Genomic DNA, 27,330 nt, shown 5'->3' on the forward strand with positions numbered 1-27,330 from the left:
GCAGAGAGCCCGCCCAGTTACTCGACCTGCATCCGTCGGAGGGCTCCTCCACCGTATCGATAGAACTCAGATCAGACGCGATGGCCTCGGCTAGGTCCGGCTACGCCGTCATCATTACTGCAAGTAAGACAGGGCTGGGCCTCTCGCGCGCCCAGAAGACGGCCAGGACGCATGCGCCCCTCGTGGCGCAGCTCCCGCCCGACGTCTGTAGCGCAGAGACTGCCCCGCACCTGCCGCCTAGCTTCGTCGATAGCGGCATACATAGAGCGGCCGGACGCCATGCGCGCGCCGGTCCGTCATTTAATTCAGATAGCCACTGCGCACGTTACACTAGCCACGCCCCGGCCGCGCCCGCCATCTCGCGCCGTCCCCGGCCCCTGCGCTCGGGACGGCCGCCCCTGAGAGACGCTCGAGGGCCGCGGCCCGGCTGTAGTGCGTCGGGTCCCAGTTGCCTGGCTACACGCCTTCCGGCCACCAAGACTACGTACCGCGAAGAACTCGCATACATAGCGCACCAGACTGCATCGCAGACGAACCCAGCCGGCCGGCTGCGTTTTCGGAGCATGCAGGGCAGGCGCGCTTCCTCGACGCGGCCGCCGGGACGCAGCGTACCGGAGGCTTCGCGACTACGGAAATTGTCCAACGCAAAGCTGCTCGTAGTTTTCGGAACGGTTTCACTAGTGTGAAACGCCACCATCGCGCACGCGCAATGACACTGGGGTAAGACCAAAACCTTCGCCCTGCGCTATAATTAGTAAGCGCGCACGGTTTCTGGCGAGGGCAGGGCCTAGTGACTGCCTCCTGCGGCAGACATACAGCCATGCCAATGTCGGAAATACACCCACACCGTGTTGAATAATGTAAGAGGCAACGTTGTCAATAATTTTCCCGTTAGGTGAGAAGTCCTGAATCTCCATCGGCTCGAAGCACGCGGCCCCTGTACCCAGAGCAGTGAATGAGAAGGAATATGTCCCGGCGCTCATCATATAATGCGGAGCTGAGGCATCGGATGTCTGTAGAGGAGCCCAAACCCCCGAAACAAAAGTACGGAAGGCTGATGCGGTGGCTACATAAGGTGTGGGACGGCCCGGCCCATCCATCGGATGAGGTGCCCACTCGGTACAGCAGGCTGGGGTTCATACAGTCGATTGACGGCGTCCCACGGAGGCTCTGGCGGGGGGTGAATAAGACCGGGGTAAAAGCTATAATTCTTGTGTTATATGGCTGTCTGTGGCTGGCGGTCGGGCTGGGCATACTGTATCCCTCTCTTGTCGCGCTGCCTTACCACAAGGGAAGCGAGGGGAAGACGCCGGTGGTTGCGCTGAGTTGCACGAGCAAGCTGCATTGGTTGGGGAAAAATAACGATTGCGACCTCAATGCGCGGAGGTGCAGGCCCTCGCCCAATGAGGAGCACATTGTGCGCTGCCCCGCGCTGTGCGACCACGACGGCCTGCTTTTTTCTGCAATACCGGTGGGTGACAAGCTGCTCAAGTATACCATGCACGTAGTCGGCGGCGGCTCGCGCGCGGACGACGCGAGAGCGATCACGTACCCCTACCGCGGCGACTCGACGGTGTGCTCGAGCGCCATGCATGCGGGTCTCATTTCGCCGGCCTACGGAGGGTGCGTGCGCGTTGCGATGAGGGGCCAACAAAACAGCTACCCGTCCAGAAGAGGCCGCACCGGGTGGTCAGCGAACTTCGACTCGTTCTTCCCCACCTCCTTTGAGTTTCTAAAGCTGGATGGCTCCCAGTACGGGTGTCGCGACCCGCGGGTGCCATTCACCGTCTGCAACATGATCTTCTCGCTGCCAGTCCTGTACTTCTACAACATGCTCGTCGGGTTTTGGGTGCTGATGCTCGCTGGGTACTGGACGCTAGTCCTGGCGATGGATCCGCCGGTGTTCATCGACCCCAACAACCGGTATTCGATCTATTCGCTGTGGAGCATCGGCTGTGAGCGGCTGCTACCCCTGGGGTTCATTCTGTATGTGATGTGGCGCGTCGCAGTGCGCAAACTGGAGGGAGGACCGCCGCTAATGAGAATACTGCTCTTCTATCCTCTATTTTGGTTGGGCACTCTGAACAATATCACTTTCGACAGGTTGCCAGTGGACCGCCTGACCCCCAAAGACCTTCAGGAAAGGGCGGGCACAGCTGCAGCCGTGTTTATTTTGGGGATTTTGATAGCTGTTTGCGTTGCGGTGCAAGCACACGCAGTGTGGAAGGCAGGCCGCCTAAGGAAATACGTGGTGCTTTACCTGGGCCTTGTTGCGGGATTGGTGTTTCTGGGCCTGTTACCTGGTCTGAATCTCAGGATACACCATTACATTTTGGGACTTCTTTTCCTTCCTGGCTGCGCAACACGCGGCCCGTCGGCTTATCTGTTTCAAGGTGTGCTACTGGGCCTTGTGATTTCTGGCGTTGGTAAATGGGGATTCGCGAGCATTGTCGAGACTAATTTGGCATTAGCACGTGGTGAAGCCGGCTTCACAGATAAACCGCCAACTCTAAATTTCGATCCAGCAGTTCCACATGCTGTTTCGTGGACGCCGCGTACCGAGGCGGGCATCAACGGCAGCAAGTACGACGCTTTTTCCCTCCTAGTCAATGATATTGAGGTGTACGTTGGATCAAACACCACAGTGGACCTTGAGGTGCTATCTGAGGAAAATAAAGAGTTCGGTTACATGTTGCGGAACGCAACGCAGGGCGCGAGAGCCGGCCCACCGCTGTACATCCGGGTTGCCAGTCGGTCCCAATACGATCTCCATGTCCGTAGTGACTATACGAGTGCCGGTGTGCTCGACTGGTCCTCGGGAAGTTGGACCCCTCCAGATAATGCTGTGGTTACTTGACTAGCCATATCACCGACATTTCTTGAACGGTATACTAAGTAGCGTGCATTTTCCATTCGCGGAGGAGGCCCCGATGGGAAGAGTTGTCTTGGCGTTACATATATACATCTGTTACCCGGATATAGTCCCTCCGAACCCATATTCCCATATATAAACTAAGACGCCCCACTATTCCCTCAAGTGTGTACCACCTCCAGCAGCTAGCTGACTTTGAATGCGCTTTAGAGGTAATGGAGGCCACCGCTGCTCAGAAAGTGTTAGAGCTGGTTAAAGATGAATCTTCCTTGGCAGACATCGCACGAATTAAGGAACAGCTCGTCAAAGAGAAATCGACGGTGGAGTACCAACTGCACAAGATATCCAAGGTGCGCTACGAGGATGTCTACAACTGCCTAGAGCTTGTAAGCTCGACTACGGGGTCCGTGCAATCGTTGCGCGAGAAGCTGCGGAACGTGGATAGGCTGAGCCAAGAGAACAGGTCTTCGAGTGAGCGGTACCAGATTATCAACGACGTTACGCGGATCCATGAGCTTCTAGGACGCACCTCAGACATATACAACCGGATTGTGAAGTTCACCGACTTCTGTGGCCAGATTGAGAGCTACTTGGATGCCGAGATCGGCCAGGATGCACTGGAGTCTGGCTGCCCGCGGCTACTGCAGATTCACTATATGCTGACCTGTGCGCGCGACTTTCAGGAGCAGATGACGGTAATGGCCAACGTTTCCACTGAAGATGTGCAGCGAACGATGAAGAAGGTGTTTGCAAAACTACCAGCTCAAATCGAGAAATTTGATAAGATGCTGGCCCGCATCATCTTCGACCTGCTTGAAGCGGTGCGTACGGAAAACAAGTCATTAATAATACGAGTGTGCAAGATCATTGACTATGAGGACCGGGAGGATAAGCGAATCAGCAAGACGCGCGAGATTATTAAAACGAAGGAGCTAGAAATGGAATCCAACAAGATCAGGAAACTTCCGACCAAAATGTCGCGCATAGCAGAGGATTCAAAGAGTCAGGAGAACAAGTACCCCACAGAGCAGGCACTCTTTGAAGAAATCATGAACGGTACCATCCAGACGAGGACTCTACCTCGTGGCTATCGTGAGTTCTTTTTCTCCACCATCCGAAAGTCCATTGCGGAGCTCTTTGTTGATGTTCGCAAAGAGTACGCTGCCGAAAAGCAGTTCGACGTGCTGGAAAACCTAGATTGGATCTTCAATGAGCTAGTAATCGCGAAGGACCATCTCTGCCGGCTCTGCCCGAGCGAGTGGGATATTTTTCGCGTATACTACACCGCCTACTACGAAGAGCTGAACGGCTTGATCACGGAGTTGATCAACTCTGAGCCGGAGTCGCTCTACATCCTCAGCATTCTCGACTTCGACAAGAATTTCACCAAGACTCTCAAAAAGGACTTTGGCTTCGGCAAAGACGAGATTGTTAGCATCATAGGCGAGGAGCAGAAGGCCCAGCTACTTCAGGACTACTTGCAGCTCATCGTCAACAAAATGCGCGAGTGGCTCGACAACCTCGAGAAGGCAGAGCTCCAGATCTTCCTCGAGCGCACCACGCCGCCCCACACAGACTCCGAGAACCTGCTCTTCCTGGAGGGCACCAAAACATGCTTCCAGATGTTCACGCAGCAGGTGGAGGTCGCCGCAGGCTCGGGCCAGGCGAAGATCCTGGTCGGCGTCGTCGAGCGCTTCTGCAAGCTCCTGTTCGAGCGCCAAAGCCACTGGATGCAGGCCATTTCGTCCGAGGTCAAGAAGTGCCTCCAGTACAACCACAAGTATGAGAAAGACCCCGACAACATCGCGCAGGAGGAGGAGTGCGCCGGCGGCCTCGTCGAGTACCTCGTCGCGGTCGCCAACGACCAGATGAAGGCCGCAGACTACGCCGTCGCCATCTCGCAGAAGTACGGCTCCATGGTCTCCAAGGTGCACGAGCGCACCATCACGAACCGCATCGAGGAGACCCTCGACGGCTTCGCAGAGGTCGCCAAGTGCAGCAACAGCGGCCTCGTCGCCCTGATCTTCGACGACCTGCGCCGCCCCTACGCCGAGATCTTCAGCAAGGCCTGGTACTCCGGCAACCAGGCGCAGCAGATCGCAGACACCCTCTACGAGTACCTCGCCGACATCCGCAGCCAGATGAACCCCTTCGTCTACTCCACCCTCGTCGAGTCCGTCATCGAGGAGACCATCCTGCAGTTCCTCGCCGCCCTGCACCATGGCCACGCCTTCCGCAACAAGCAGAACAAGTTCCTCGACTGCATGAAGCGCGACTTCGAGATCTTCTACAAGCTCTTCGTCCAGTTTGTCTCCGACGAGGACAAGCTGCTCATCGACGACAAGTTCAAGCTCATGGAGTTCTTCATGGACTTCGCCTGCAGCCCGCTCGACGTCGTCCCCGACACCTGGGCCCAGTGTCTGCACGTCTACTGGGACACCCCCGCCGCCTTGCTGCAGGCCGTGCTCGCCTGCCGCAAGGACGTCGACTCTCCCACCGCCAAGCGCCTGCTCGCCGACGCCCAGGCCGCAGCCGCCGACCCCAAACGCCTCGCCACCCTCAAAAACCAGGACCTGCAACCCACCTTTATTAGCCGCTTTACGTAAGTTACACACTCAACGCGCCAACCACACCACCGTCACAAGCACCTCCGAGCCCGCCCGCTGCACCCGCACACTGTGCGCGCCGTCACGCTTGCCGTCCCATGCCGCCCCCGCGTGCGACTGTAGCGTTTGTCCAGCCGCCCCCGCGCCACGGATCTCGGTGGCCGTCACGACAAACTTGTGCTGAGACGACGCCGCAGCAAGCCGCGTGACCGCGTCCTCCACACACTCCCCTAGTTGCCCGTTCCCCTCGAACGCCTGTTCCACAAGCGATACCAGCCGCTCTTCCGTAAGCGGCGCCTCTGCGCCAAACGCGCCGCGCTGCACACTGTATTCGCCGTCCACGTGCGCCATTGGTTGGTGAAGGGAAAGCTGCCGCGCGTGCCGAGCCTTTATCCCTTCAGTGGGCGTCGTACACGACGGCGGCGTCGCACATAAAAAAAGGGCGGGCTGGCAACCGACTTTCCCGCTATCGGCCGTCGTCACGCTACATGTCCTCGACACCGTTACTGCAAAAGGCGCCTGGCAAGAGAATCGCGCTTCCAGCGCGGGTGGAGCCGAAGGTGTTTTTCGCCAATGAGCGGACATTCCTTTCGTGGCTGAGCTTCACGGTCATGCTCGGGGGGCTCGGAGTCGGGCTGCTAAACTTTGGAGACCGGGTGGGGCGGATCAGCGCGGGCCTATTCACGCTGGTGTCCATGGGCACGATGCTGTACGCGCTGGTGACCTACCACTGGCGCGCGGCCGCGATCCGGCGGCGCGGGGCGGGCCCTTACGACGACCGGCTGGGGCCGACGGTGCTGTGTTTTTTCCTCCTGGCTGCGGTGGTCGTGAATTTCGTGCTGCGGCTCAGCCAATGAAAAGGCTTGTGTACCTATGTATTCTAAGAATCCGCACGTCATTGCCGCACTCGGTGTTGAGGTGCGGCGCTCGAGCACAACGGTTTTCGCCCCGCACCCTGCGGGGCTGCGGGGCTGCGCGGAGTATATAAGGCCGGGGGCGGGCGCGGCAGCGAGGCAGCAGCAAGGATGCTTGCGACTGCACAGGTACGTACCCTACGCGCGCTGGTGCGCTGCTACTCGAGCCTGCCGCTGACGGTGCAGGTGCGCCTGCCCAACGGCAACAGCTACGAGCAGCCCACGGGGCTGTTCATCGACGGCAAGTTCGTGCCTTCGCACCAGGCGAAGACGTTCGAGGTGATCGACCCCGGGACGGAGGAGGAGATTACGCACGTGTACGAGGCGCGGGAGGAGGACGTGGACGCGGCGGTGGCGGCTGCGAAGCGCGCGTTCTTGCCGTGGTCGCGCGCGGACCCCGAGGTGCGCGCGCAGTGCCTGTTCAAGCTGGCGGATCTGATCGAAAAGCACCAGGAGACGCTGGCGAACATCGAGTCGCTCGACAACGGCAAGTCGCTGCTGTGCTCGCGTGGCGATGTCGCGCTCGTGGCGCGCTACCTGCGCACGTGCGGCGGCTGGGCCGACAAGATCTACGGCAACGTCATGGAGACCGGGCCCGACCACTTCTCGTACACGCGGCGCGAGCCGCTCGGCGTCTGCGGCCAGATCATCCCATGGAACTTCCCGCTGCTCATGTGGTCGTGGAAGATCGGCCCGGCCCTCGCGACTGGTAACACGGTGGTGCTCAAGCCCGCCGAGTCGACCCCTCTGTCCGCCCTGTACGTCTGTAACCTCGCGAACGAGGCGGGCATCCCCAAGGGTGTGATGAACATTGTGCCTGGTTTCGGAAAGATTGTCGGCGAGCATCTCTGCACGCACCCAGATGTCAAAAAGGTTGCCTTCACCGGTTCGACTGCCACCGGCAGGCACATCATGCGCACCTGCGCGGAAACCGTGAAGAAGGTCACGCTCGAGCTCGGAGGAAAGTCTCCTAACATTGTCTTCGCCGATGCGGACATTGACAAGGCTGTCAAGAACATCGGCTTCGGTATTTTCTACAATGCGGGCGAGGTGTGCTGCGCAGGCTCCCGTGTCTACGTGCAGGACTCTGTCTACGACGAGGTGCTCGAGAAGTTCAAGCAGTTCTCCGAGAACCTCAAGGTCGGCAACCCGTTCGAGGAGGGCGTCTTCCAGGGCGCGCAGACCTCCCAGATGCAGGTCGACAAGATCCTGTCCTACGTTGACATCGGTGTCAAGGAGGGCGCCCGCATCGTCGCGGGTGGTGAGCGTCTGGGCCGCAAGGGCTTCTTCATCAAGCCTACCATTTTCGCTGACGTCAACGAGAACATGCGCGTCGTTAAGGACGAGATCTTCGGCCCTGTCGTGACCGTTTCCAAATTCTCGACCGTCGATGAGGTCATCGCCATGGCCAACAACTCCCAGTATGGGCTTGCCGCAGGCATCCACACTACCGACATCAACAAGGCCATCGACGTGTCCAACCAGATCAAGGCAGGCACTGTCTGGGTGAATACCTACAACGACTTCCACCCTAACGTTCCTTTCGGCGGCTTCGGCCAATCCGGTATTGGCTCTGAAATGGGTGTGCAGGCACTAGACAATTACACGCAGACCAAGGCCGTTAGAATGGCCATTGATCACGTTAAGGTTTAAATGGTTAGACACCCGGTAGCTAGACGTTACGTAATATTACATATACGGTAATCTATGGTAAGCAACACTGCCCCACTGAGATCAACTTCCAAGCGCGAGATCCGGCTTTCGTGTGACTAGCACCCATACATTCAAGCTCGACAACACCCACACATTAATTTTTCTGACTTGGATCTCAACACCGGCCTGGGCGGGTGACGCTCTGGGCAGAGCAGCCCGTCGCGCGGCAACCGCTGCGCGAGCCTGTGCAGCGAGAGCAGGCAGCTAGTGGGACGCTACTCTGGGATTTTTTCAACTGTATAACGAATATTCGTACTTGACAAAGGCTCGGGCCATTTACAACTGCTACACCAGAGGATATAAACAGGAATGGTATGTTTAAAGTGGGGGCGGCTGGTGCGGGGCCAGCACGACGGGGCTCGATGCAAAGCGATGGTACAGGCGCCGACGGCGGATGAGCGACAGGCATGCAGGTTGAGATGAAAATGGCTATCGAACTGCGCTGCAGCCGAAGGGCGGCGAAATCGCAGGGCGAGGAGGTAGCTGCGCCGTCGCAGCTGCGGAATAGCTGCATATACGCGTGGGCGCCAGCTGTCGCGGGTCGAGCGGGTCGAGGTTGCGTTTGGCAGGATACTAACTTTTGTGCAGTCTGACGCTATCACTATCCGTACCAGAAAGGTTCTCACCAACCCATTGTTGGCTAGAAAGCAGTTCGTCGTTGACGTCTTGCACCCAAACAGAGCCAACGTCTCCAAGGACGAGTTGAGAGAGAAGTTGGCCGAGGCCTACAAGGCTGACAAGGACGCTGTTTCCGTCTTCGGCTTCAGAACCCAGTTTGGTGGTGGCAAGTCCACCGGTTTCGGTTTGATCTACAACTCTGTTGCCGACGCCAAGAAGTTCGAGCCAACCTACAGATTGGTCAGATACGGCATGGCTGAGAAGGCTGAGAAGGCTTCCAGACAACAGAGAAAGCAAAGAAAGAACAGAGGTAAGAAGGTCTTTGGTACCGGTAAGAGATTGGCTAAGAAGGCCGCAAGACGTAACGCTGATTAAGCAAATCATCATTAATCCACTACCAAATCTTTTTGTATATGTGTGTTAATATAACTTAAAATATAAATTATCATCTGTTATCACGCGGGGGCACCTGCAACTGTGAGCCTTTGTTTTCAGGCGATGCTTTGAGATGGGAATGAACAACACGATTTTGCAGCCTCGCGTTGGTGACCACTGATTTTTAGAACTACTTCTGCTTATCTTGTGAATGCCACTTCTCGCACAGCGCAGTACACTGCTGATAGACTGTACGTGGAGGGATGATATTTGGCCTGGGAAAGCTATTCTACGTTATTCTGCTGCTCGTCAATGCAGTTGCAGTCCTGAGCGAGGAGCGTTTCCTAAGGAGAAGTATGTATTTTGCGGCGGAAGGGTAAACTGCCTCCCAACATATGACTGACAATTTTGTGCAGTTGGGTTAGGATCCAAGTCCAATCAGCCGGTTTTTGGCCAGGCGGAGAACTCTACGAAGTCGAAACTAGTACATCTAATCAGTGCTGTCCAAACGCTGCTAAGGATACCGTTGATCGGCATTAACATCCTTGTGATTCTGTATGAACTAGTCCTAGGTTAGTCCGGCGACCAGGGTCTCACCAACACAGCTGCCGCTCGCCTACATATACCTGGATGCGCTGCTGCATGTCGGCTTTTCGCCGGAGAACAGCTGCCGTTGCGACGCGTTCTGTTGTACTACAACCGCCAGCCGAAGCATTCCAAAAATCTATATTCGCTGTATACGTTACCTAGCAGTAATCTTACTACGTATAAAGTTCCCTAAGATGTCTTGCTCCCCTATTAAGCTCCTAACACGATTGGAGTCACTACCCTCATTAATAGTTTCCAGACGTATCTTAAAGTATCGCAGCATACAATCGTAAATGAAAAGGTATTGTGTAATTGTCTGGACCATGGATATCCTTTGTTTCCTAAACCGATCAATAATCGTTACGATCGGATCAAAAACTCCGCTTGCAGTAGACTTGCTGGATGCCCACTGTTCGCTCTGATGTGCAATTTCTGTGAGGTTTGATATTACTGAATCAACAGTGCAAAGTGTCCCTGTCCTGCCGCACCCCGCAGAGCAGTGCACTAGAACAGTTGGCATTTCATCCTCGGCAAATATACCATCGCTCATTAACTGCTGTATCACATAATCCTTCAAGAAGATCATATCTATAATATCCTTGGGACTATCCAGTATTCCTAAGTCGGGCCAGTCTTTGATTTGTATTTGTAGAAGCTCGTAGGAAGACTTACCATCGTTATATGTTATTTTGATCCGCCTTATAAATAGGACTTCTCCTTTATGCTCCTCCAGCATGGATACCACGATCCCATTATACTCGCCGTCGGCCCAAAATTTACAACATTTCTCGATGCCATGCTCAAATTCATCGGTTAAACTCAGGACAACTGGTACATTGTTGTTTATGATGCAAGTGTAAAAGTCGTGAATTGTTTCGGGGAGTGGGGCTTGTGTTGCAATATAGCGACCAGCACTGCCAGACTTCTTGCCGGAATCAAATGGACTCGTCAAGTAGTTAGCATTAATATAGGTGTCAATGACACTATCCTTTTCAAATGGCACTGTTGTGGAGCGAAGCTCTGAATCTCGACGGAGAACTACCCGTGTGTGTTCATATGGGAAGACGTCCTTGTACCGGTTTTTCGCTCCCAGTTCAACACCCGATGAGATAGTTATCTCTGGGTCGTATTCCTTATCATAATCAAAGTAGTTTGCAAGTTCAGCATCATTTATGTCACACGGTATAGTACTGACACTGTTAATTTTATCCCCAAAGGGCGTGTTCAGTATCCGATCTAATCGTGTGCGCTCCAGTATATCTAGCCGCTGAAACTGTTCCACATATTGCATCTTCGACGGTTTGAGCATTAAGTCTTGAAACCATTTAGGAATCACGCAATCTATCTCCTCTTGTTTGTATAACTCTGTTATCTTCGCATATTCCAACTGAAAACTTAACTTCAATGGGAACTTGAAGAAGCTTTGCTGAAAACGGGTCCCATTTGAATCTGATGTCTCATCAAACTCAGAAAGTTTTCGATTTTCGTTTATGTCTACAGCCCCCAAATAGCTCTCGAGATTGCTATTCTCCTCAAAATGCCGCATTTTGAATACGCGTGGAAAAGCATGTGAGCTTCCGTTTTGCAGCGGCCGCTGCGTGGGCAGTTGGAACTTAAACAGCTGCGACATCGGAGACGTGGTCAGTGGAGATGGTAGCGGTTCTAATGGCGACCCACGGAAAGACGATGGAGTCGAAAGCGACGACGCCGAAGCACACAGCCCCGGTGGCTGGCATAGAAGGTCATCGTCTGCACTAGCCGGCAGCGCTTCAGATAGCTCTGCAAACTGCAGTTGGAACTGCTGATATCCATCCGAGAGAATGTAGACATCCGGCACATTCTGTCCCTCGGCCTCCCAGTTGTTCTCCAGGAACTTCGCAGATAGGCCCGCACATGCTAGACTGCTCCAGCCGTCTCCCTTCATTGGCAGATTGTCGTAGATGACTATCGAAAGACTGCGCTCCCCCTGTGTATGCTCGCGCAGCCGCTCCCGGACGCTCTCGCGGTCTCCAGGAGGCAGATTCTCCAACAACCTGGCGAGGCTGAACGTTTTCCGCCGCAGCAGCGTGGACGGGAGACACACATGCAGCGCTCCGCGCACATGCGACTTTGAATATTCCACGAACGGGCGCGTATCAACCACAACTGTGTTTGCATCCTCGTTCAGCATGTTCCCCAGCGCCCGCGAGTCCATCGTCCGGCAACCCGCGTGCAGTGGAAACCGAAGCCCTCCGCCCGCAGACACGCCTACTTTGTACGCTGACGACCCATGCGGCACAGCCGGGCCCTCCACCATACCCGCCGATCGCGTTTTGGCATGAGCGGGTCCGCCCGGTCCTCCTTCCTCTGCAGTCGTGGAACTGTTCGACAGAATCGACACCGAATCCGAAAGCGTCGACTTGTGTCCGGGCCCGTACCCCACCCGGTAATACTCGCCTCCCTTCAGCACCATTATTTTCTGAAGCCTTAGTGTGTTGTCCTGTACTTGATGCCTGACAGACTCTTCACCCCACGGCTTTCCCGGCCTGCAACTCGGTGCTGTGTCTTATGTGAGCCCTATTCAGCTCCACTATTGCCGTGCTCCAAGAACTGCAGCAAACCAGAAATTAAAAGCACGAAATAGATGGCTACACCTGCTTTCTGACACCTAGCTTAATCGTAGTCAGTTGAATTTATATAACAGGGCAGCTAAGTTTACAACGTTAGCTTGCGATTTTTTTTCAGCTTGTCCCAGTGCGTAGTAGAGAGAATTTACGAAGCAACGACCCTGGGTTCTTGAGATGCTGCGGTAACAAGCCGTTAGCGTATGTCGTGTCCGGCACATTCGTCATTTCGCGACTCCGCCAAACCGGCTGCGCTAGAATCGTGTGCGCTGCTTGCGCCAGGTCCAGGCAGCAGGCTGTCTCCCCCAACGACAGGATCCGTCGCGCCACAGTTGAGGCCGGCGCAGGAGACGTAACGGCCTTGCCGGGAGTTGCAACAGGTACGGCAGAGATCGGCTTATTCTTAGTAACGAGGCTTGGCCAGACCCTGCGGCTCTGCGGCTAAGAACAAAAACTATGGACATAACCGGAATCGAACCGATGACCTCTTCCTTGCAAGGGAAGCGCGCTACCAACTGCGCCATATGCCCAATTATTGTAACCGTTGCCAAGGCTGGGTTGATTATGACTTGGCACTGGGCGTCACATGATCGGTGCTTCGCAGGAATGCCAGCAGGCATGGCTGGCACGAATGCGTCGCCAAATATTGCACAGTGCTTCGGGCGTGCCTCGGCGGAAGCTGAGTTCGATTGCGTCCGGACTGGGCGGTATGCACTGGTGCCACACGCGAGCTGCAGGAATGTTCTGTAATTCCGAACCGCAACGGCCGCGCATCGAATTCCGCAACGGCCGCACTTGCAGATAAGTGAGCTGGCGCACCGTCAGCGGTGCGCGCGGTGACGCAGCTGCGCGCATAGGGGCTAGCGCCTTGTGCGTCACACCTGCTCCGCAGAGCGGGGTTCATTCACGTGACCACTGCCCGAACCGAAGATGTGCAATGGACACGGGCGGGCTTCAGAATGCGCACCAAGCGAATGCCCCCATGCCACTTTTTAACGCAGGAGATAACAAACCACCTGACGCTAAGGCACACCGCCCGCGCGATGTGCCAATGTTGAAGACGACACACATCACGTGTTGTGGTTTTGTGTCTTTATGTCAATGTGCAGTTCCGATAGCACAAATGGTTCCTTGGCCCAGTTGGTTAAGGCACCGTGCTAATAACGCGGGGATCAGCGGTTCGATCCCGCTAGGAACCATTTTTTTATATGCTACCCGGGCCGCCCAAGTTCCAGACACAGAGCGATGGAAACGTAGAGTTACAGAATGGCATTGCGCGGCGGTATGTATCTATTAATTACCTTCTCCTCGACAACGTGCCGCTGCGGAACGGTTGGTAAGGATTGTAGGGTTTGTGCACAGCGTCGCTATGGTACGGGGCTGGCGAGCCATAGCGCGAGCCCGCTATTCTTTTTTCGCCGCGTGGACCATTGCGAGGGAAATCCAGCGGATGCCTGCGGCCCTCAGGGGGGTTTAGCGTGCGGCCCTTTGATACTGGTGCCGGCAGGCTAGCCCGCTGTGGCGCAGCAGATGCCTGTGAGTTTCTCGGGTTGCGCTTACGCTTCTTACTCTTACGGCCCGCGCTATTTGAGTACTGGGCCTCGTCGATTTCGTAGTCGTCGTAGTTGATGTTGTAGTCATCTACCTGTTCGTCCAGCGCCTCGCGCGCCTCCTGGTGCCACTTTGTGAGGTTTGTGAAGTAATCTGCGCGCAGCTCGCCGGCTAGGTTGTCGCCAGAAAAGGCACTGCCGTCGTCGTTTGGGACGCGCGAGGACCGTGCTTGCGGGCAGTCATCGCCAAAGTGGCCTTTGCCCGCGCAGTTGTAGCAGAATATCTTGTGTGATGCCAGGACACGCTTCTCTTTCGCGCCGCGCAGGCAGTAGCTGCGCCAGACGCTCGGACACCTGTCCCTCGAGTGCTTCTTGCTGTTGCACAGCGTGCAATAGATGCGTTTCCACTTCTGTGGGCAGTTCTGCCGGTAGTGCCCGCTGTCGTTACAGTGCGAACAGCGCATCGTGCGCGGGCAATGCTGCGAGTAGTGGTCATCCATCAGCCCACAGTACGAACATATCACGTGCGGGCAGTTCTTCTTGATGTGTCCCCGCTGCGAGCAGTTCTTACACTTGGCTTCGGCCTCGTGGATCGCGTCCGCGTCGTCTTCCACCCCGAAGTACCGACCCTGGCCCCGCAGGTTACGGAGCAGCTCGGGGTCGTTGTCGACATCGTCTATGGACGGCGCAACTTGCTTATCATCCTGCCGCGACAGCAGCCGCCCTTGCATAAACGTCAGCCCATCATGTGTTTCGACCTCAGAAAGCGCGCTCATTGCAGCCTGTTGCTTTCTGCCGCTGCTGTTCTACTGCCTATATGTGTGCATCACTAATCTTTCTTGGGGCTACAGAGAAAATTTTGAACCTGCCAGTCACCTCCGCGACGAACAGCGACCAGTACAAGGTCTAGCTGGTTGCGAACCCCGCCTGGCGCTTCGCGGGCCGCTATGCGCTATTCCGCAACGCCGGCGGCCAGAAGCTGCCGGCGTACGTAGCAAAAGTGGGCTAATTCGCAGCGCGCTATCGAGCTCAACGCGATACAGAGTTTGTGTAGAAGCCTATAGTATGGCAGTGGACGTAGCAGTAGTGCAGGCATTGCTCTTTAGATGCGAATGCCCCGCCTATGTAGCAGAGCTAGTGCCAAGCGCGGTGCTTGGCGATGGCTAGTACGGACGTGATGAGAAATTTTTCACTGTTGCGCCACTTCGTCCGATGAAAACATGCCAACACCTAGCCAGTGGTTTTGAATTTGCACGATACGATAGCTCATCAGGCCATGTGTACTGCCGAGGCTGCCCAAAAGGTTCAAAACCTGTCGTTGGACGAGAAGAACGCCAAGAAGAACAAGAAACAGGGCAACAAGAACTCTGCGTACTTGGACCCGGAGCCTGCGTTCATTGATGAGCGGATCCAGCTATTTGAAAAGCTCCAGGCGGAGTACAATGCGAAGGTCGCGTCGATGCCGCGCGCTGCGATCAGCGTGGTTTTGAAGGACGGCTCCGAGAAGCCGGCAGTTGCGTGGGAGACATCGCCAATGGACATTGCGCAGCAGATCTCGAAGTCATTTGCGGACAGACAGTGCATTTCCAAGGTGAACGGAGAGCTTTGGGACTTGGAGCGCCCACTGGAGGGGTCAGAGGGCGACCATTTGAAGCTGGAGTTCTTCGACTTTGAGTCGAACGAGGGCCGGCGCGTATTCTGGCACTCTGCGGCACACGTGCTCGGCGAGGCGTGCGAGTGCAACCTGGGTGCCCACATCTGCTTGGGTCCTCCAACGGATGACGGGTTTTTCTACGAGTTTGCATGCAAGGACTCGATGGACCCCGACGCCCCAGAGCGGACGGTTTCGCAGGCGGACTTCCCTAACCTGGAGACCGTGGCCAAGCAGGCGATCAAGGAAAAACAGCGGTTTGAACGGCTGGTCATGACCAAGGAGGATCTACTGAAGATGTTCCACTACTCGAAATACAAGACGTATCTTGTGCAGACCAAGATCCCAGACGGCGGCTCCACCACTGTGTACCGCTCGGGCAAGTTGATTGACCTATGTGTCGGGCCCCACATCCCTCACACTGGCCGCATAAAGGCGTTCAAGTTGCTGAAGAACTCGTCCTGCTATTTCTTGGGTGATTCTGAGAACGATACTCTGCAGAGAGTGTACGGTATTGCCTTCCCAGACAAAAAGCTGATGGACGCGCATTTGAAGTTCTTGGAGGAAGCGGCCAAGAGAGACCACCGGAAGATTGGCCGGGAGCAAGAACTGTTTATGTTCAATGAGATGTCCCCAGGTTCGTGTTTCTGGCTGCCACACGGCACCAGAATTTACAACAATTTGGTTGAGCTTCTGAGAAACGAGTACCGTAAGAGAGGCTATGAAGAGGTCATCACTCCAAACATGTACAACTCCAAGTTGTGGGAAACCTCCGGTCACTGGGCCAACTACAAGGAGAACATGTTCACTTTCGAAGTCGAGAAGGAGTCATTCGGCTTGAAGCCTATGAACTGCCCTGGTCACTGTGTTATGTTCAAATCGCGTGAGCGTTCCTACAGAGAGCTGCCATGGAGAGTTGCTGACTTTGGTGTTATCCACAGAAACGAGTTTTCTGGTGCTTTGTCCGGTTTGACTCGTGTCAGAAGATTCCAGCAGGACGATGCGCACATTTTCTGTGCTCAGGATCAAATTGAGACCGAAATCGAAGGTCTATTTGATTTCCTAAAATACGTTTACGGCGTGTTTGGATTTGAGTTCAAGCTCGAGTTGTCCACGCGGCCAGAAAACTATGTTGGAGATCTAGAAACTTGGAACAATGCCGAGGCGAGATTGGAGTCTGCTCTAAATAAGTGGGGTGGTGACTGGGAGATCAACGAAGGCGACGGCGCCTTCTACGGTCCTAAGATTGATATTATGATCTCGGACGCCTTGAAGAGATGGCACCAGTGCGCCACTATTCAATTGGACTTCCAATTGCCTAACAGATTTGAACTGGAATACAAGGGCAAGGGCAACGACGAGAACGCCTACGAGCGCCCAGTCATGATCCACCGTGCGCTATTGGGGTCTGTTGAAAGAATGACGGCCATTTTGACCGAGCATTATGCTGGTAAGTGGCCTTTCTGGCTATCCCCACGCCAGGTTCTGGTTGTCCCAGTGGGTGTCAAGTACCAGGACTACGCCCAGCAAATTAGAGACAAGCTGGTTGGCGCGGGCTTTTACGCCGACGCCGACCTAGGCTCCAACACCCTCCAGAAGAAGGTCAGAACCGGTCAAATGTTGAAGTACAACTTCATTTTCGTTGTGGGTGAGCAGGAAATGAACGAGAACTCCGTCAATATCCGGAACAGAGATGTCACTGACCTACAGGGTAAGAACGAGACCGTGGACTTTGACCTCGTCCTAAAACAACTACTCAAGTTGAAGGAGGAAAAGAGGGCAGACAACGTGCTGCAGTAGGCGCAGACTGTAGTGCCTTCAGCCCGCCGGCCAAGAAAAGGAAAGAATAGTCTCCAAGTAAATATGTAGGTGTCATATAGCGTAATGTTGCTACTTAGGACCATCTATCTCGTCCCAAATACCGCGCCGCTCGGCGTTGAGCAGCTCATCGAACTCATTCTGCTCTCTATCTGTGTTTGGCGGTGCAGGCCCGGAAAAGCCGCCCATCGACCGCCTCCGTACCTGATCCCAGCTGTCGCCTGATGTCTGAGGTATCGAATTCTGCTGGCGCACCCGGTCCCACGCCGACAGCGAGTTGCTGGGCTCCGTAATCTCCGCAGAAAATGGGTCTTCGTTCGCAGGCCGGGCGCTCGCTTCCACGGGCGCGGGGCCCGCAGGATGCTGCACAGGTCGCAGGTCTGGTGGCGATGTCAGCCGCGCCATTGGCGACTGCGCCAGCGACTCGTGCCTATACATCGGCATGTTCGGCCGCTCGCCGCGCAAAATCCCCTGCCAGAGCACATGTGGGTCCGGCATGCGCAGCGACGGATCGCGCGCCGTTTTGTTGAAGTAGTCTGCCCACACCGCAGGCATGCTGTCGCGCAGCAACTGCAGCACCTCATGCCGCCGCCGCCGCGCCGCCGCGCCGCCATCCTCCTCGAGGTCGTCGTAGCGCTCTACCGGCGCCACGCTTTCGAGCGCCCGCCAGTAAGCATACAGCCCGCACTGGTACGTTCCCACCACCGTGCCCGCCACCCCAAACAGGAAGCTCCGTGACAGATTGACTCCCTGCCGGCTGCGCAGCCGCATTGCCTGGTACGCAAAGTCCGCCCCGAACCCTGCGGCAAAGCCCACCAGCCTTCCCCACAAGTGTGCCCGCGCGACCGACTGGTACGTCTGGCCTAACCACTCCCGGTCAGCAGGTTCCAGCACGCTATCCTTCTCGTAAAAGCGCTTCGCTGACTTGTACCACGCTTGCTGCTGCGTCCCGTAGCCTGTGAAACTGCCCAGTGCCTTGTCGTTGGGGCTTCCCTGTCGAGGGATATACTCATCGCCGCCTCCGCCACCGTCTATACCATCGCCTGGTGCCATATCCGCTGTGTTACCGCTAGCTGCAATGCTTTGGCGATCGCCCTAGTTTTCCTGGGATGTCTAATAGGCTCTCCTGACCGCCCTTCGGCCCCGGATCTAAGTACATCGTGGTGATGGTGCCGTTATACGGGTGACACTATGTTAGTCTGATGGGCTATCCACACGTGTTTAACCATGCAGTTGGGCAAACACTGACACTAGCAGCAGCAAGATAACTAGCGATGGACTACTTCTCGGTCAAGCAACAGTTCTACACGGGCAATTACAGGCAGGCTCTGCAGGAGGCCGAAAAGCACAAGACGGATGACGACACGGTGGTGTACTATAAGAGTATGGCGCAACTGGCGCTAAAAGAGTACTCTAAGGGCAGCGGCAATGCAGGACTACAGGCGGTGTTTGACGCTTACGTGGACTGCAGAGAGTCGGGGGCGCTGGACAAGCTCAAGCAGGCGGCCGAGGCGCACCCGGGACCATACAGCGCGAACCTGGTGGCGTGCGCGCAGGCGGCCGGCGGCGACTACGAGGGGGCGCTGGCGACCTGCAAGGACGGCGACGCCGCGGAACTGGTGCTGACGGCGGTGCAGGCCGCGCTCCTGGCCGGGCAGCAGGCGGCGGCAGCCGCGCTGTTTGAGGCGTACGTGGCGGCACACGAACAGGCAGGCGAGGACGAGATAGTGCTGAACACGGCCGAGGCGTACCTGAACTTTGCGCGCAGCCGCGAGGCCATGGGCTCGAACTTTTACTTCTTCGAGGAGTTGTGTCAGACGTTCCCGAGCTGGCGCTCGCAGCTCGGGCTCCTGAACCTGCACCTGCAGCAGGCGCACCTGCCAGAGGCCCGGGCAATCATCGACCTGCTGGAGGACGAGTACTATGGCGCGATGGCTGGCGCGGCGGCGTTCCGCGCAGATCTTCTGGCATGCAAGATCACATACGCGGCCATGAATGGCGACGAGACCGCGGCGCTGCGCGCAGAGCTGCAGGAGCTGGACGCAGCGCACCCGCTGATCCAGAAGCACCTGGAGAACGACGCGAGCTTTGACGCCATTGTGGAGAAGTACTCGTCGTCTATACAGGACGCTAAGTAGGTGTGTATAGTGCTCATCACCCGGAGGCGCTGGCAGGCGGGCGAAATCTGAGCCGGGTAATTGCCCAGGGCGATCCGGCCGACGTAGCATAATAAACATAAACTCCACCATCAGTCGTGTGGTACCACCTCAGCTAGGACGAGGAAACGCGTGTGCGATGTCAGAAGTATCGGAGGCCGAGAAGCGCAGAATCCTACGCGAGAAGCGCAAGCAGAAGTTCTCGAAAGGTGCCGGGTCTGCAAGGCTACATAAAATCACGACGCAACAGCCGGGGGGCGCGTCCGGTGACTCTACCGTCACTTCAGCAGAGATATCTGACAATGAGGGCAGCTTGCAACGCGGGTCTAATAGTGGGCAGTCAACTAGAGAGATAGACGACTTACTGGCAGCGATGGACCCGCCTATAGAGCCGGCGGAGCCGCTGGAGTCGGCGGCTCCGGAAGTAGCGTTTATCCAACAACTCATGAAGATGCAGCAGGGGAGCGCTACGCCCCCTGCTGACGAGAAGGCCGGTGGTCTTTTTTCCCCGCTGCTGGAACGGCTGGCGGAGCAGGAGGCCGGCGGCGCGCCAGTGGTATCGGGGGAAGTGGGGGTACATCAGTTTCAGGTCCGCCAACTCAAAGCGTACATGCTGCTGCTGCGGTGGGCAATTCTGCTGCCGTTCATATACTACGTGATGCACCCGGGCACCGCGCATTGGCTGCATACGTCTCGGTTTCTGCACTTTGTCATGGAGCCGCGCAACTTCTTCATGGTGTTTACGACCTTCGAGGTGGCCAGTATTAGCATCTATTACCAAGTGCTGCTTACGCTAGAAAGGACAAACAAGGTAAACTCCCTCTCGTACTCGAGCAAACTTGTTACTTGGGCCGGCCTCGTCCCGGATGGCATGCTACCTATCGACAACTTACAGGGGAAAGTTGTGGTTGCATTGCATTATTGGGATATCCTATCTATGTACTTGACGGACCTGTCACTCTGTCTAGTTGCTGCCGGGCTGATGAAATACTACCACGCCGCTCCGTAAGGCGTCGCGGGATATTTACGTTCTAGATAATATATAATGATTTGCTGTCGGGGACTCCTCCCCGCCCCCCCCAGTCGCTCCCCATTCGACAGCAGTTCAATTTTACTTGGCATCTTGACCAATGATCTCCATCCACGTTTTGCCCTCGTTCCTGAGCTCCTCTGTGACTTCATCCTTGATACGCGCAATTAAGCCAGGGCCTCTGTATGCGTACGCAGTGTAGAGTTGCACAAAGTGCGCCCCCGCTTTGGCAAACTCGATGGCATCCTGGCCACTACTGATACCACCACATCCAACCAAAACCAGGTTCGTGTCCTTTGTGTATTGGTGTATCGTGCGCAAAGCTTTTAGCGCAAATGGTTTCACGGGCTTGCCGGACAAGCCGCCTGCCTGGTTTTTCAGCTCCTCATCGACAGTGTACAGCGAGTCTGGCCTTTGGATAGTAGTGTTTGAAACGATGATACCGTCAATACTCGATTTCTTGGCCGCCTCTGCGATCGATTGCAATTCTGGCTCGGTCAAATCCGGTGCGATTTTAACCAGGACAGGTGGCTTATGGGTACTTGCACCGAGCACATTGCCCTCGTTGATCAAAGAATTGCGCTTAGCCACAATCATGGATAACAGCTCCGTCAATCTGCCCTCCTGCTGGAGGTCGCGTAATCCGGGCGTGTTCGGAGAGGAAACATTGATCACTAGTACATCGGCAAGGGACTGGAACTTCTCAACACCACGCAGGTAGTCCTCAACCTCGTCACCATTCTTGTTCTTTCCGAGATTAATTCCCAGAAGTTTGTCCTTGTAAAGCGCCAGAGAGTTCACTGTATCGTCCCTGAAGTAAGCGCCAAGAAATTGACGCACGCGGGAAAGAACGTTATCGTATACCTTCTTATGACCAGAAGAATTGAATCCATAACGGTTGATGACAGCCTCGTCCATCGGCAGACGGAAGAAGCGCGGCTTGGGGTTACCTGGCTGCGCCAATGGAGTCACGGTCCCAATCTCCACGTATCCAAACCCACTCTGAGCAATGCCATCGATAGCCTCGCCGTCCTTATCCAGACCAGCAGCACATCCAATGGGGTTGCTCATCGTCTTCCCAAAGACCTCGACCTTTAAGACTGGGTCGTCCTTGTCGAACATCAATTTTGGCGCTAATCCATACTTGAGGAACCAGATTCCGAGCTTATGGCCGTCTTCTGCGTCCGGAGTCACGAGCCTCACCAATGGGCAGGATACGTATTCATGAATGGCAGACCGCGAGTTCATGATGTAGAAGCCCGCCATGGCTCCCACCAAGACACTCGCAGTACCTATGATATATCTAGAAGCACCACCCGCAACGCTTGCCTGGAGAGGCATGCCCTTATTGGCTGCAAATAAGTTGGGTGATCTGAAGCATGCCGTCCGGCACCTTCCAAACATCTTGTAACTCATCGTGGTATCCGCTTGGCTTGCGTGCACAACCAGAAGATAGAGCTTTTGAAAAGTCGTTCCAAGAAAGCTTTTTCCGCTAGCGAATCGAACAGCGGAGTGAAGACTCACGACTAACGGGGTCTGTCAGCTGGACTCGAAAGAAGTGCCGGCGCAAGCTCATCTTGTTATTCGCCTCCCAAGTCGTACTAGTGGCTGGGATCTTACTCTTCCTACGTTTTGTCAGCAAATCACGGGTAGGAGCGAAAGTGAGCTGGCTAGGAATATCCGGCCGTTCAACCGCTTGGCAGTTAGCAAATACAGCCGAAGACCTTGCTGGAAAATTAGAGTTTACAGAGGGGATGCTGCACCAACCAGGAACTGGACAGTTGTCTCAGTGGTCCTTTGGCAAGGTGTAAATCATGGCATTACCCGAAGTTTCTCGATGGAACAAGTTGTCAACAGGCTTCCAATGTTGGTACTGGTCAATTGGAAGCTCGGGAGTAGTCTACTATCAGAAGGGGGTGGTCACTCCGGGAATACCTCATCGAACTCTTAAATGAGCTAGTGTCAGTTGGTCACGTGACTAATCTCTCTCTTGTTTCTTTTTTATTGAAAAAAATTCGTGCTAATAGTCTTCAACACTGCTAGGCGATGAGCTAGTACTAGCGGTAGTCCTTAAGTGCTTGAACACTGCCCTCCACCATGGCTGCGAAGGTAGATTCTAAAGGCGATCCTGTGGGTCGTATAGCGAAGACCAATGCGGAAAAGTTTCAGAGAGGAGGTGGTAAGATTAACCATAAGAAAATAAAAGATAAGAAGTTGAGAGCCGGGTTGAAGCGAATCGATGAGCAGTACAAAGATGCCGTTGCTGCTGCTGCTGCTACGGAATATTTGCTTCCTGAATCCCAGGGCTATCTGGAGGCTGAAGATGAAATGGAGAAAACTTTCAAGGTTCAGCAGACCGAGATAAAGGATAGTGTGGACATCGGTACTGCGAACAAGGCGTTGGATCTGAATCTGAAGGAGTTTGGACCGTACCAGGCGGGCTACTCCAGGAATGGTACGCATCTGCTTATTGCTGGACGCAAGGGACATGTTGCATCGATGGACTGGCGTAAGGGAGAATTACGCGCGGAGCTGCACCTCAATGAAACAGTCCAGGCGGCCACTTACTTGCAGAACGAGCAATTCTTCGCGGTTGCGCAGAAGAAGTATACCTTCATATATGACCACGAGGGTGTGGAAATGCATCGCCTGAAGCAACATATTGAAGTTAAGCATATGGAGTTTTTGCCGTACCATTATTTGCTAGCTACTGCAGGGCAGACTGGTTTTTTGAAGTATCAGGATGTCTCGACTGGACAGTTAGTTGCAGAACTGAGGACTAAACTAGGGCCTACATCCTCAATGGCACAAAATCCTTGGAACGCTGTTATGCACCTAGGTCATAATAATGGTACCGTGACTCTGTGGGCACCAAATATGCCTACCCCCTTGGCTCGTATTTTAACAGCTAGAGGGCCCGTCACTGGTGTCGCGGTAGATAGGCAAGGTTACTATATGGCTACAACCGGAGCAGATAAGTCCATGAGACTGTGGGATATCAGGAACTTCAAGGAGTTACATTCCGTTGAAAACCTGCCTATACCAGCAAGCAATGTGAAAATCTCTGACATGGGCTTGCTTGCAGTGTCGAGAGGACCACATGTGACACTTTGGAAGGATGCCTTTAAAACTAGCTCAGATTTTAAGCCCGTTTTCACCAGCAGTCGGTTGCCCAACAAAAATACACCATACATGTCGCACTTGTTTGCTGGGAATAAGATCAATAGCCTTGCATTTGTCCCATTTGAAGATCTTCTTGGCGTCGGGCATCAGACAGGCGTAACTAATTTGATCATTCCTGGTGCGGGTGAGGCTAACTATGATGCATTGGAAGTTAATCCTTACGAGACGACGAAGCAAAGGAAAGAGCAGGAGGTTAGATCGCTACTGAACAAATTACCTGCTGATTCTATTGCATTAGATCCAAATGTGATTGGTACGGTCGACAAGCGTTCTGCGCAGATTAGATTGACCGCCAAAGACCTGACCCAAATCGCAACTGATGAAGACATGAAATCTAAGGAGAATAGAGACATTCCAAAAGCAAACCCTGCTGTGAAGAGTAAGAATTCAGGTCTGCGTACATTCCTCCGTAAGAAGACGCAGAATGTTGTAGATGAGAGGAAGTTGAGAGTACAGAAGCAGTTAGAAAACGAAAAGGAAGCCCGCTTGCGGAAGCAACAAGCTGCTAGAGGTGAGCTAACAGAAGATAAGAACCTAGTTGACGAGGCGTTAGGCAGATTCAGTTGAAAATAAAATCACCTCATTATATACTTGTTTAGAGAGAGCTGCAATCAGTAAGTTCTTTCGTTTCTAAAAAAATACCCTTTTCCTAATGTACATAATCGACGCTTCCAAATTATCAGTTCAGAATTCTAAGTCATCCTGAACCTTGAAGGGAGCAGGCAGAGGAGCATCCGTCTCTTTTTCCTGTCTAACGGTTTTGATTACTTCGACCGGCTCGTCAGGAGTTTTGTCCGATAGCACTATAACGCCATTGCTACCCTTAAACTTGCGAACGGGAGTAAATCTCTCATCCTTTGGAAATGCAATATATTTTAATTGCTGTGGTACTACACGCGTCATATTCTCAACCTTATAGTAGGTCGAGGTATATTTAATCTTAAATTCCTCTTCAGGGACATCGGCGTCATGCTCTTTTTTATCACGCTGCTCGTTTTCAACCTTGATCTCTTCCTTGGACTTATCTGGCTCTACTGCCTTGTCCTTCTTTGACTTTTTGGCCCTCGCCTTGGCCTTGGCCGTTGTTGAAAGAACAGCAGTTGCAACTTTCTCGATGCTCTTGTCTATATCTTCTTCAAACATAGGTGGATAGTCGAAGATGCCCTCTTTCGTGTGGCAGTGGAAGGAAAACTTAGGGATCTTTAGGTCATGGCTCCGAACGCCAATTGTAGTTGTGGGAGTAAATGAAAGAGAAAGGAAGTGGGCTAATGGGAACCAATACCAAAATTGCGTAAACATTGCTAGTCCAATAACAGATTTCGTATTCAAAGTTCCCATCTCCGAGTTCTCAAGTTGGATAGTAACATTCCGACCACCTGCATTGATAATCCCCTGCGCAACACATGCACCAAACTTTGCAAGACCCTCTTGATGCTTGTTAGCTATGACATTTCTGAGCTGTTCATTCACATCCCTTACCTTAACATTAGTCTTCTCCGTTTGCTGAATTAAGATCATCGACAATGCGATCATCGCAGCCTGGCGAACAAAGTCAACGGGGTCATTTGTCAACGGTTCTAACACATCTATAGCGGCCTGTAATCCTCGACCGGCGCAGGCAACGCCTAAGGCAAAAGCGGTACCACATCTAACATGAGGGTTATGGGATTCAGACAGCAATTCAACGATCCTAGGGACAGTGGTGTAATCGCGGATGAGGACAAAACCAAGCGCAGTAACAGAGGCACGTCTAACGTCATCGTTAGAGTCGGATACAGCAACATGGAGAAGTTTCTTTACCGCTTCGTTACTACTCGTGCCTGCGTAAGCCAATGCTATCGTGTAAACAGCACCGTAACGCATGGAATCATTTTCGTGCTCAAGCATTTTCTTAATCGTTTCATCTGCCAATTCTTCACGCCCGTAGTTTAGCAAAGCTAGCGCAATTGCCAACCCTTTCGTGATTTCGCCGTGACTGGTTTCCTGTGCATACGTGTATAGGTTTTCAGCAACAGTTTCATCGCCTGAACCCAACATCGTCAAACCGATACCAAGTGCTGCAGCTGCTCCTGAATTGGCGGAATCCGCATAGAGAACCTCCTTTAAGGCTTCAAATATTTCAGTACTATTCGAACTCATACCAGCCAAACCAATTCCAAGAGAAGCACCATGTAGCAAGACATCAACGTCGTCATCAGTTGCATTTGAGCTATTCTCCACAATCTGGTCTTTCAAATAGCCAATAATCTCCTTACCATACCCAGCATAGATCAGACCAAGGCCATAAAGCGAACCTCCCTTGATATAACGGGAAGAAGCACGACTCCCCGGTAGATAAGGTTCCATAATTTTTTTGCCACCAGTGAGATTTCCCTGGTGAATAATACCTAACGATGCAGTGGCTGTGAACTTAGCCCAGTTTTGGGCCTTGCCTAGCCACTGCAGGTTGGCTCTAACGAATGTATCGTCTGTAGTACCAGCGTGCATGAATGCATTGGAGACACTGACTGCAGTATGGAACAAAGAAAACTTGCCGTCCATAGATGACTTCGACTTGTTCAACAAGCTCCTATCAATACGCTTGTTCGCATGCAGGAACGTGTTGTAGAAATCACATGTTGGTAAGCCAGATAGGATCTCCACTAGCCTGTCATTGCCCTCTCCCGTGCTCAAAGTAGCGACCAGCTCATTTAATAGCCCTTGAGATGCAGAAGTGACGAGATCGAATGCAATTTGGTAGGCAATTTCGGTATTCTTCTCTGAAACTAACTTGTCAAAAAGTCTCGCGGCAAGTTTCGAGTCGTTCAAGTTCACAATGATCTTGGATACTGCAAAGTAATCAGGAGCCTTCAGCCTAATTAGGATGTCAAACAATGCATACAAAATGTTGATTTTGAAATGGGTGTTGCTGACAGTAGTCGTCGCAGCAATCAGCACGTAAGTTATTAACTTCAGCATATTAGGCTCCGAAGTCTGCTGAGTAAGGATATTGGTGACCACGTCTAGCCGGTAGCTCTCCAGCGCAATCCCTAAAGCCAGTTTGTATTCGCCCGCCGTGATGCACTTGTTTAACATACGCTCGAATATGCTCACCAACTGCAGGTCAATCTCACTTTTCTCTTTGCCATAATTCTCAGTGGCCAGCTTGATGTACATCTCAATGCTTTGTGATACAATTGTCTCCACGTACCTGGATTTCTCGTTTATATCGAAGTACTCCTCTGCAGCTAGCGCGTACCTGACAGCAGATTCGTACTCCCCCAGATTGTAGTATATCTTCGAGACAACAAGCGCCGCCAGCTTCCGATCCTCAAACTTGCTGTCCTCATAAAGCGCCTCGATATCAGTGATATCGTTCGATACCTCCGACCACAGTTGGTCCACAACTTCGTTAATTGAGTGTAACGCATAAGACTTCACAGTGTGGTCATCCTCCCTTAACAGGGCTAGAAGTGGAGCAGCAGTGATCACAGACATCGTGGTAATTACAATTCTGACTAGGCCACGAGAATATTCACCTTGGTGCTTGTCTTCTACACTTCTACCGGAAATTTGCCACCGAAATTATCTGATTAATGGTGGTGCTGCGAAGGTCCCTTATCGTCAGATATGATGAAAACACGAGACAACTATATCACGTGCTATTTTGCAAG

At 53.8% G+C, this 27,330-nt stretch overlaps 17 protein-coding genes and 2 non-coding genes across 19 annotated transcripts; 12 read left to right on the top strand and 7 right to left on the bottom strand.

Moving 5' to 3' along the window:
* Window positions 1-80: 80 nt before the first annotated feature.
* AGOS_ACL049W (ACL049Wp) lies at window positions 81-686 on the top strand (the record flags this gene model as incomplete). Its single annotated transcript, NM_208708.1, has 1 exon — window positions 81-686. The coding sequence occupies one exon, from the start codon at window positions 81-83 to the stop codon at window positions 684-686; it is 606 nt and encodes a 201-aa protein (NP_983355.1).
* Window positions 687-955: 269 nt separating this feature from the next.
* AGOS_ACL048W (uncharacterized protein) lies at window positions 956-2,857 on the top strand (the record flags this gene model as incomplete). The annotated part of the gene is made up of 1 exon (NM_208709.2): window positions 956-2,857. The coding sequence occupies one exon, from the start codon at window positions 956-958 to the stop codon at window positions 2,855-2,857; it is 1,902 nt and encodes a 633-aa protein (NP_983356.2).
* Window positions 2,858-3,087: 230 nt separating this feature from the next.
* On the top strand, window positions 3,088-5,478 carry SEC6 (SNARE-binding exocyst subunit SEC6; the record flags this gene model as incomplete). Its single annotated transcript, NM_208710.2, has 1 exon — window positions 3,088-5,478. One exon carries the CDS (start codon window positions 3,088-3,090, stop codon window positions 5,476-5,478), a length of 2,391 nt encoding a protein of 796 aa, NP_983357.2.
* Window positions 5,479-5,487: 9 nt separating this feature from the next.
* Window positions 5,488-5,829, bottom strand: TDA2 (Tda2p; the record flags this gene model as incomplete). Its single annotated transcript, NM_208711.2, has 1 exon — window positions 5,488-5,829. The coding sequence occupies one exon, from the start codon at window positions 5,827-5,829 to the stop codon at window positions 5,488-5,490; it is 342 nt and encodes a 113-aa protein (NP_983358.2).
* A 137-nt stretch (window positions 5,830-5,966) lies between these two features.
* VTC1 (Vtc1p) lies at window positions 5,967-6,335 on the top strand (the record flags this gene model as incomplete). The annotated part of the gene is made up of 1 exon (NM_208712.1): window positions 5,967-6,335. The coding sequence occupies one exon, from the start codon at window positions 5,967-5,969 to the stop codon at window positions 6,333-6,335; it is 369 nt and encodes a 122-aa protein (NP_983359.1).
* A 168-nt stretch (window positions 6,336-6,503) lies between these two features.
* ALD5 (aldehyde dehydrogenase (NAD(P)(+)) ALD5) lies at window positions 6,504-8,045 on the top strand (the record flags this gene model as incomplete). Its single annotated transcript, NM_208713.1, has 1 exon — window positions 6,504-8,045. One exon carries the CDS (start codon window positions 6,504-6,506, stop codon window positions 8,043-8,045), a length of 1,542 nt encoding a protein of 513 aa, NP_983360.1.
* Window positions 8,046-8,414: 369 nt separating this feature from the next.
* AGOS_ACL043W (40S ribosomal protein eS24) lies at window positions 8,415-9,098 on the top strand (the record flags this gene model as incomplete). The annotated part of the gene is made up of 2 exons (NM_208714.1): window positions 8,415-8,417; window positions 8,694-9,098. The coding sequence occupies 2 exons, from the start codon at window positions 8,415-8,417 to the stop codon at window positions 9,096-9,098; spliced, it is 408 nt and encodes a 135-aa protein (NP_983361.1).
* Window positions 9,099-9,361: 263 nt separating this feature from the next.
* YOS1 (Yos1p) lies at window positions 9,362-9,675 on the top strand (the record flags this gene model as incomplete). Its single annotated transcript, NM_208715.1, has 2 exons — window positions 9,362-9,452; window positions 9,515-9,675. The coding sequence occupies 2 exons, from the start codon at window positions 9,362-9,364 to the stop codon at window positions 9,673-9,675; spliced, it is 252 nt and encodes an 83-aa protein (NP_983362.1).
* A 165-nt stretch (window positions 9,676-9,840) lies between these two features.
* Window positions 9,841-12,138, bottom strand: PTP3 (tyrosine protein phosphatase PTP3; the record flags this gene model as incomplete). The annotated part of the gene is made up of 1 exon (NM_208716.2): window positions 9,841-12,138. The coding sequence occupies one exon, from the start codon at window positions 12,136-12,138 to the stop codon at window positions 9,841-9,843; it is 2,298 nt and encodes a 765-aa protein (NP_983363.2).
* Window positions 12,139-12,746: 608 nt separating this feature from the next.
* Window positions 12,747-12,819, bottom strand: AGOS_t0049. The gene has a single exon. It is a non-coding gene; the product is annotated as a tRNA-Ala (tRNA).
* A 595-nt stretch (window positions 12,820-13,414) lies between these two features.
* Window positions 13,415-13,488, top strand: AGOS_t0050. The gene has a single exon. It is a non-coding gene; the product is annotated as a tRNA-Ile (tRNA).
* A 98-nt stretch (window positions 13,489-13,586) lies between these two features.
* On the bottom strand, window positions 13,587-14,615 carry AIR1 (TRAMP complex RNA-binding subunit; the record flags this gene model as incomplete). Its single annotated transcript, NM_208717.1, has 1 exon — window positions 13,587-14,615. One exon carries the CDS (start codon window positions 14,613-14,615, stop codon window positions 13,587-13,589), a length of 1,029 nt encoding a protein of 342 aa, NP_983364.1.
* A 500-nt stretch (window positions 14,616-15,115) lies between these two features.
* On the top strand, window positions 15,116-17,290 carry THS1 (threonine--tRNA ligase THS1; the record flags this gene model as incomplete). Its single annotated transcript, NM_208718.1, has 1 exon — window positions 15,116-17,290. One exon carries the CDS (start codon window positions 15,116-15,118, stop codon window positions 17,288-17,290), a length of 2,175 nt encoding a protein of 724 aa, NP_983365.1.
* Window positions 17,291-17,380: 90 nt separating this feature from the next.
* On the bottom strand, window positions 17,381-18,361 carry RCI37 (Rci37p; the record flags this gene model as incomplete). The annotated part of the gene is made up of 1 exon (NM_208719.1): window positions 17,381-18,361. The coding sequence occupies one exon, from the start codon at window positions 18,359-18,361 to the stop codon at window positions 17,381-17,383; it is 981 nt and encodes a 326-aa protein (NP_983366.1).
* A 221-nt stretch (window positions 18,362-18,582) lies between these two features.
* SEC28 (coatomer subunit epsilon) lies at window positions 18,583-19,446 on the top strand (the record flags this gene model as incomplete). Its single annotated transcript, NM_208720.1, has 1 exon — window positions 18,583-19,446. The coding sequence occupies one exon, from the start codon at window positions 18,583-18,585 to the stop codon at window positions 19,444-19,446; it is 864 nt and encodes a 287-aa protein (NP_983367.1).
* A 157-nt stretch (window positions 19,447-19,603) lies between these two features.
* GET2 (GET complex subunit GET2) lies at window positions 19,604-20,473 on the top strand (the record flags this gene model as incomplete). Its single annotated transcript, NM_208721.1, has 1 exon — window positions 19,604-20,473. The coding sequence occupies one exon, from the start codon at window positions 19,604-19,606 to the stop codon at window positions 20,471-20,473; it is 870 nt and encodes a 289-aa protein (NP_983368.1).
* A 102-nt stretch (window positions 20,474-20,575) lies between these two features.
* On the bottom strand, window positions 20,576-21,910 carry URA1 (dihydroorotate dehydrogenase; the record flags this gene model as incomplete). Its single annotated transcript, NM_208722.1, has 1 exon — window positions 20,576-21,910. One exon carries the CDS (start codon window positions 21,908-21,910, stop codon window positions 20,576-20,578), a length of 1,335 nt encoding a protein of 444 aa, NP_983369.1.
* A 681-nt stretch (window positions 21,911-22,591) lies between these two features.
* On the top strand, window positions 22,592-24,244 carry UTP7 (Utp7p; the record flags this gene model as incomplete). The annotated part of the gene is made up of 1 exon (NM_208723.1): window positions 22,592-24,244. One exon carries the CDS (start codon window positions 22,592-22,594, stop codon window positions 24,242-24,244), a length of 1,653 nt encoding a protein of 550 aa, NP_983370.1.
* A 117-nt stretch (window positions 24,245-24,361) lies between these two features.
* Window positions 24,362-27,154, bottom strand: RPN2 (proteasome regulatory particle base subunit RPN2; the record flags this gene model as incomplete). Its single annotated transcript, NM_208724.1, has 1 exon — window positions 24,362-27,154. One exon carries the CDS (start codon window positions 27,152-27,154, stop codon window positions 24,362-24,364), a length of 2,793 nt encoding a protein of 930 aa, NP_983371.1.
* Between the last annotated feature and the right edge of the window lie 176 nt (window positions 27,155-27,330).

The sequence above is a fragment of the Eremothecium gossypii genome, chromosome III (genome assembly GCF_000091025.4).
Source record: "Eremothecium gossypii ATCC 10895 chromosome III, complete sequence".
Classification (NCBI taxonomy): Eukaryota; Fungi; Ascomycota; class Saccharomycetes; order Saccharomycetales; family Saccharomycetaceae; genus Eremothecium; species Eremothecium gossypii.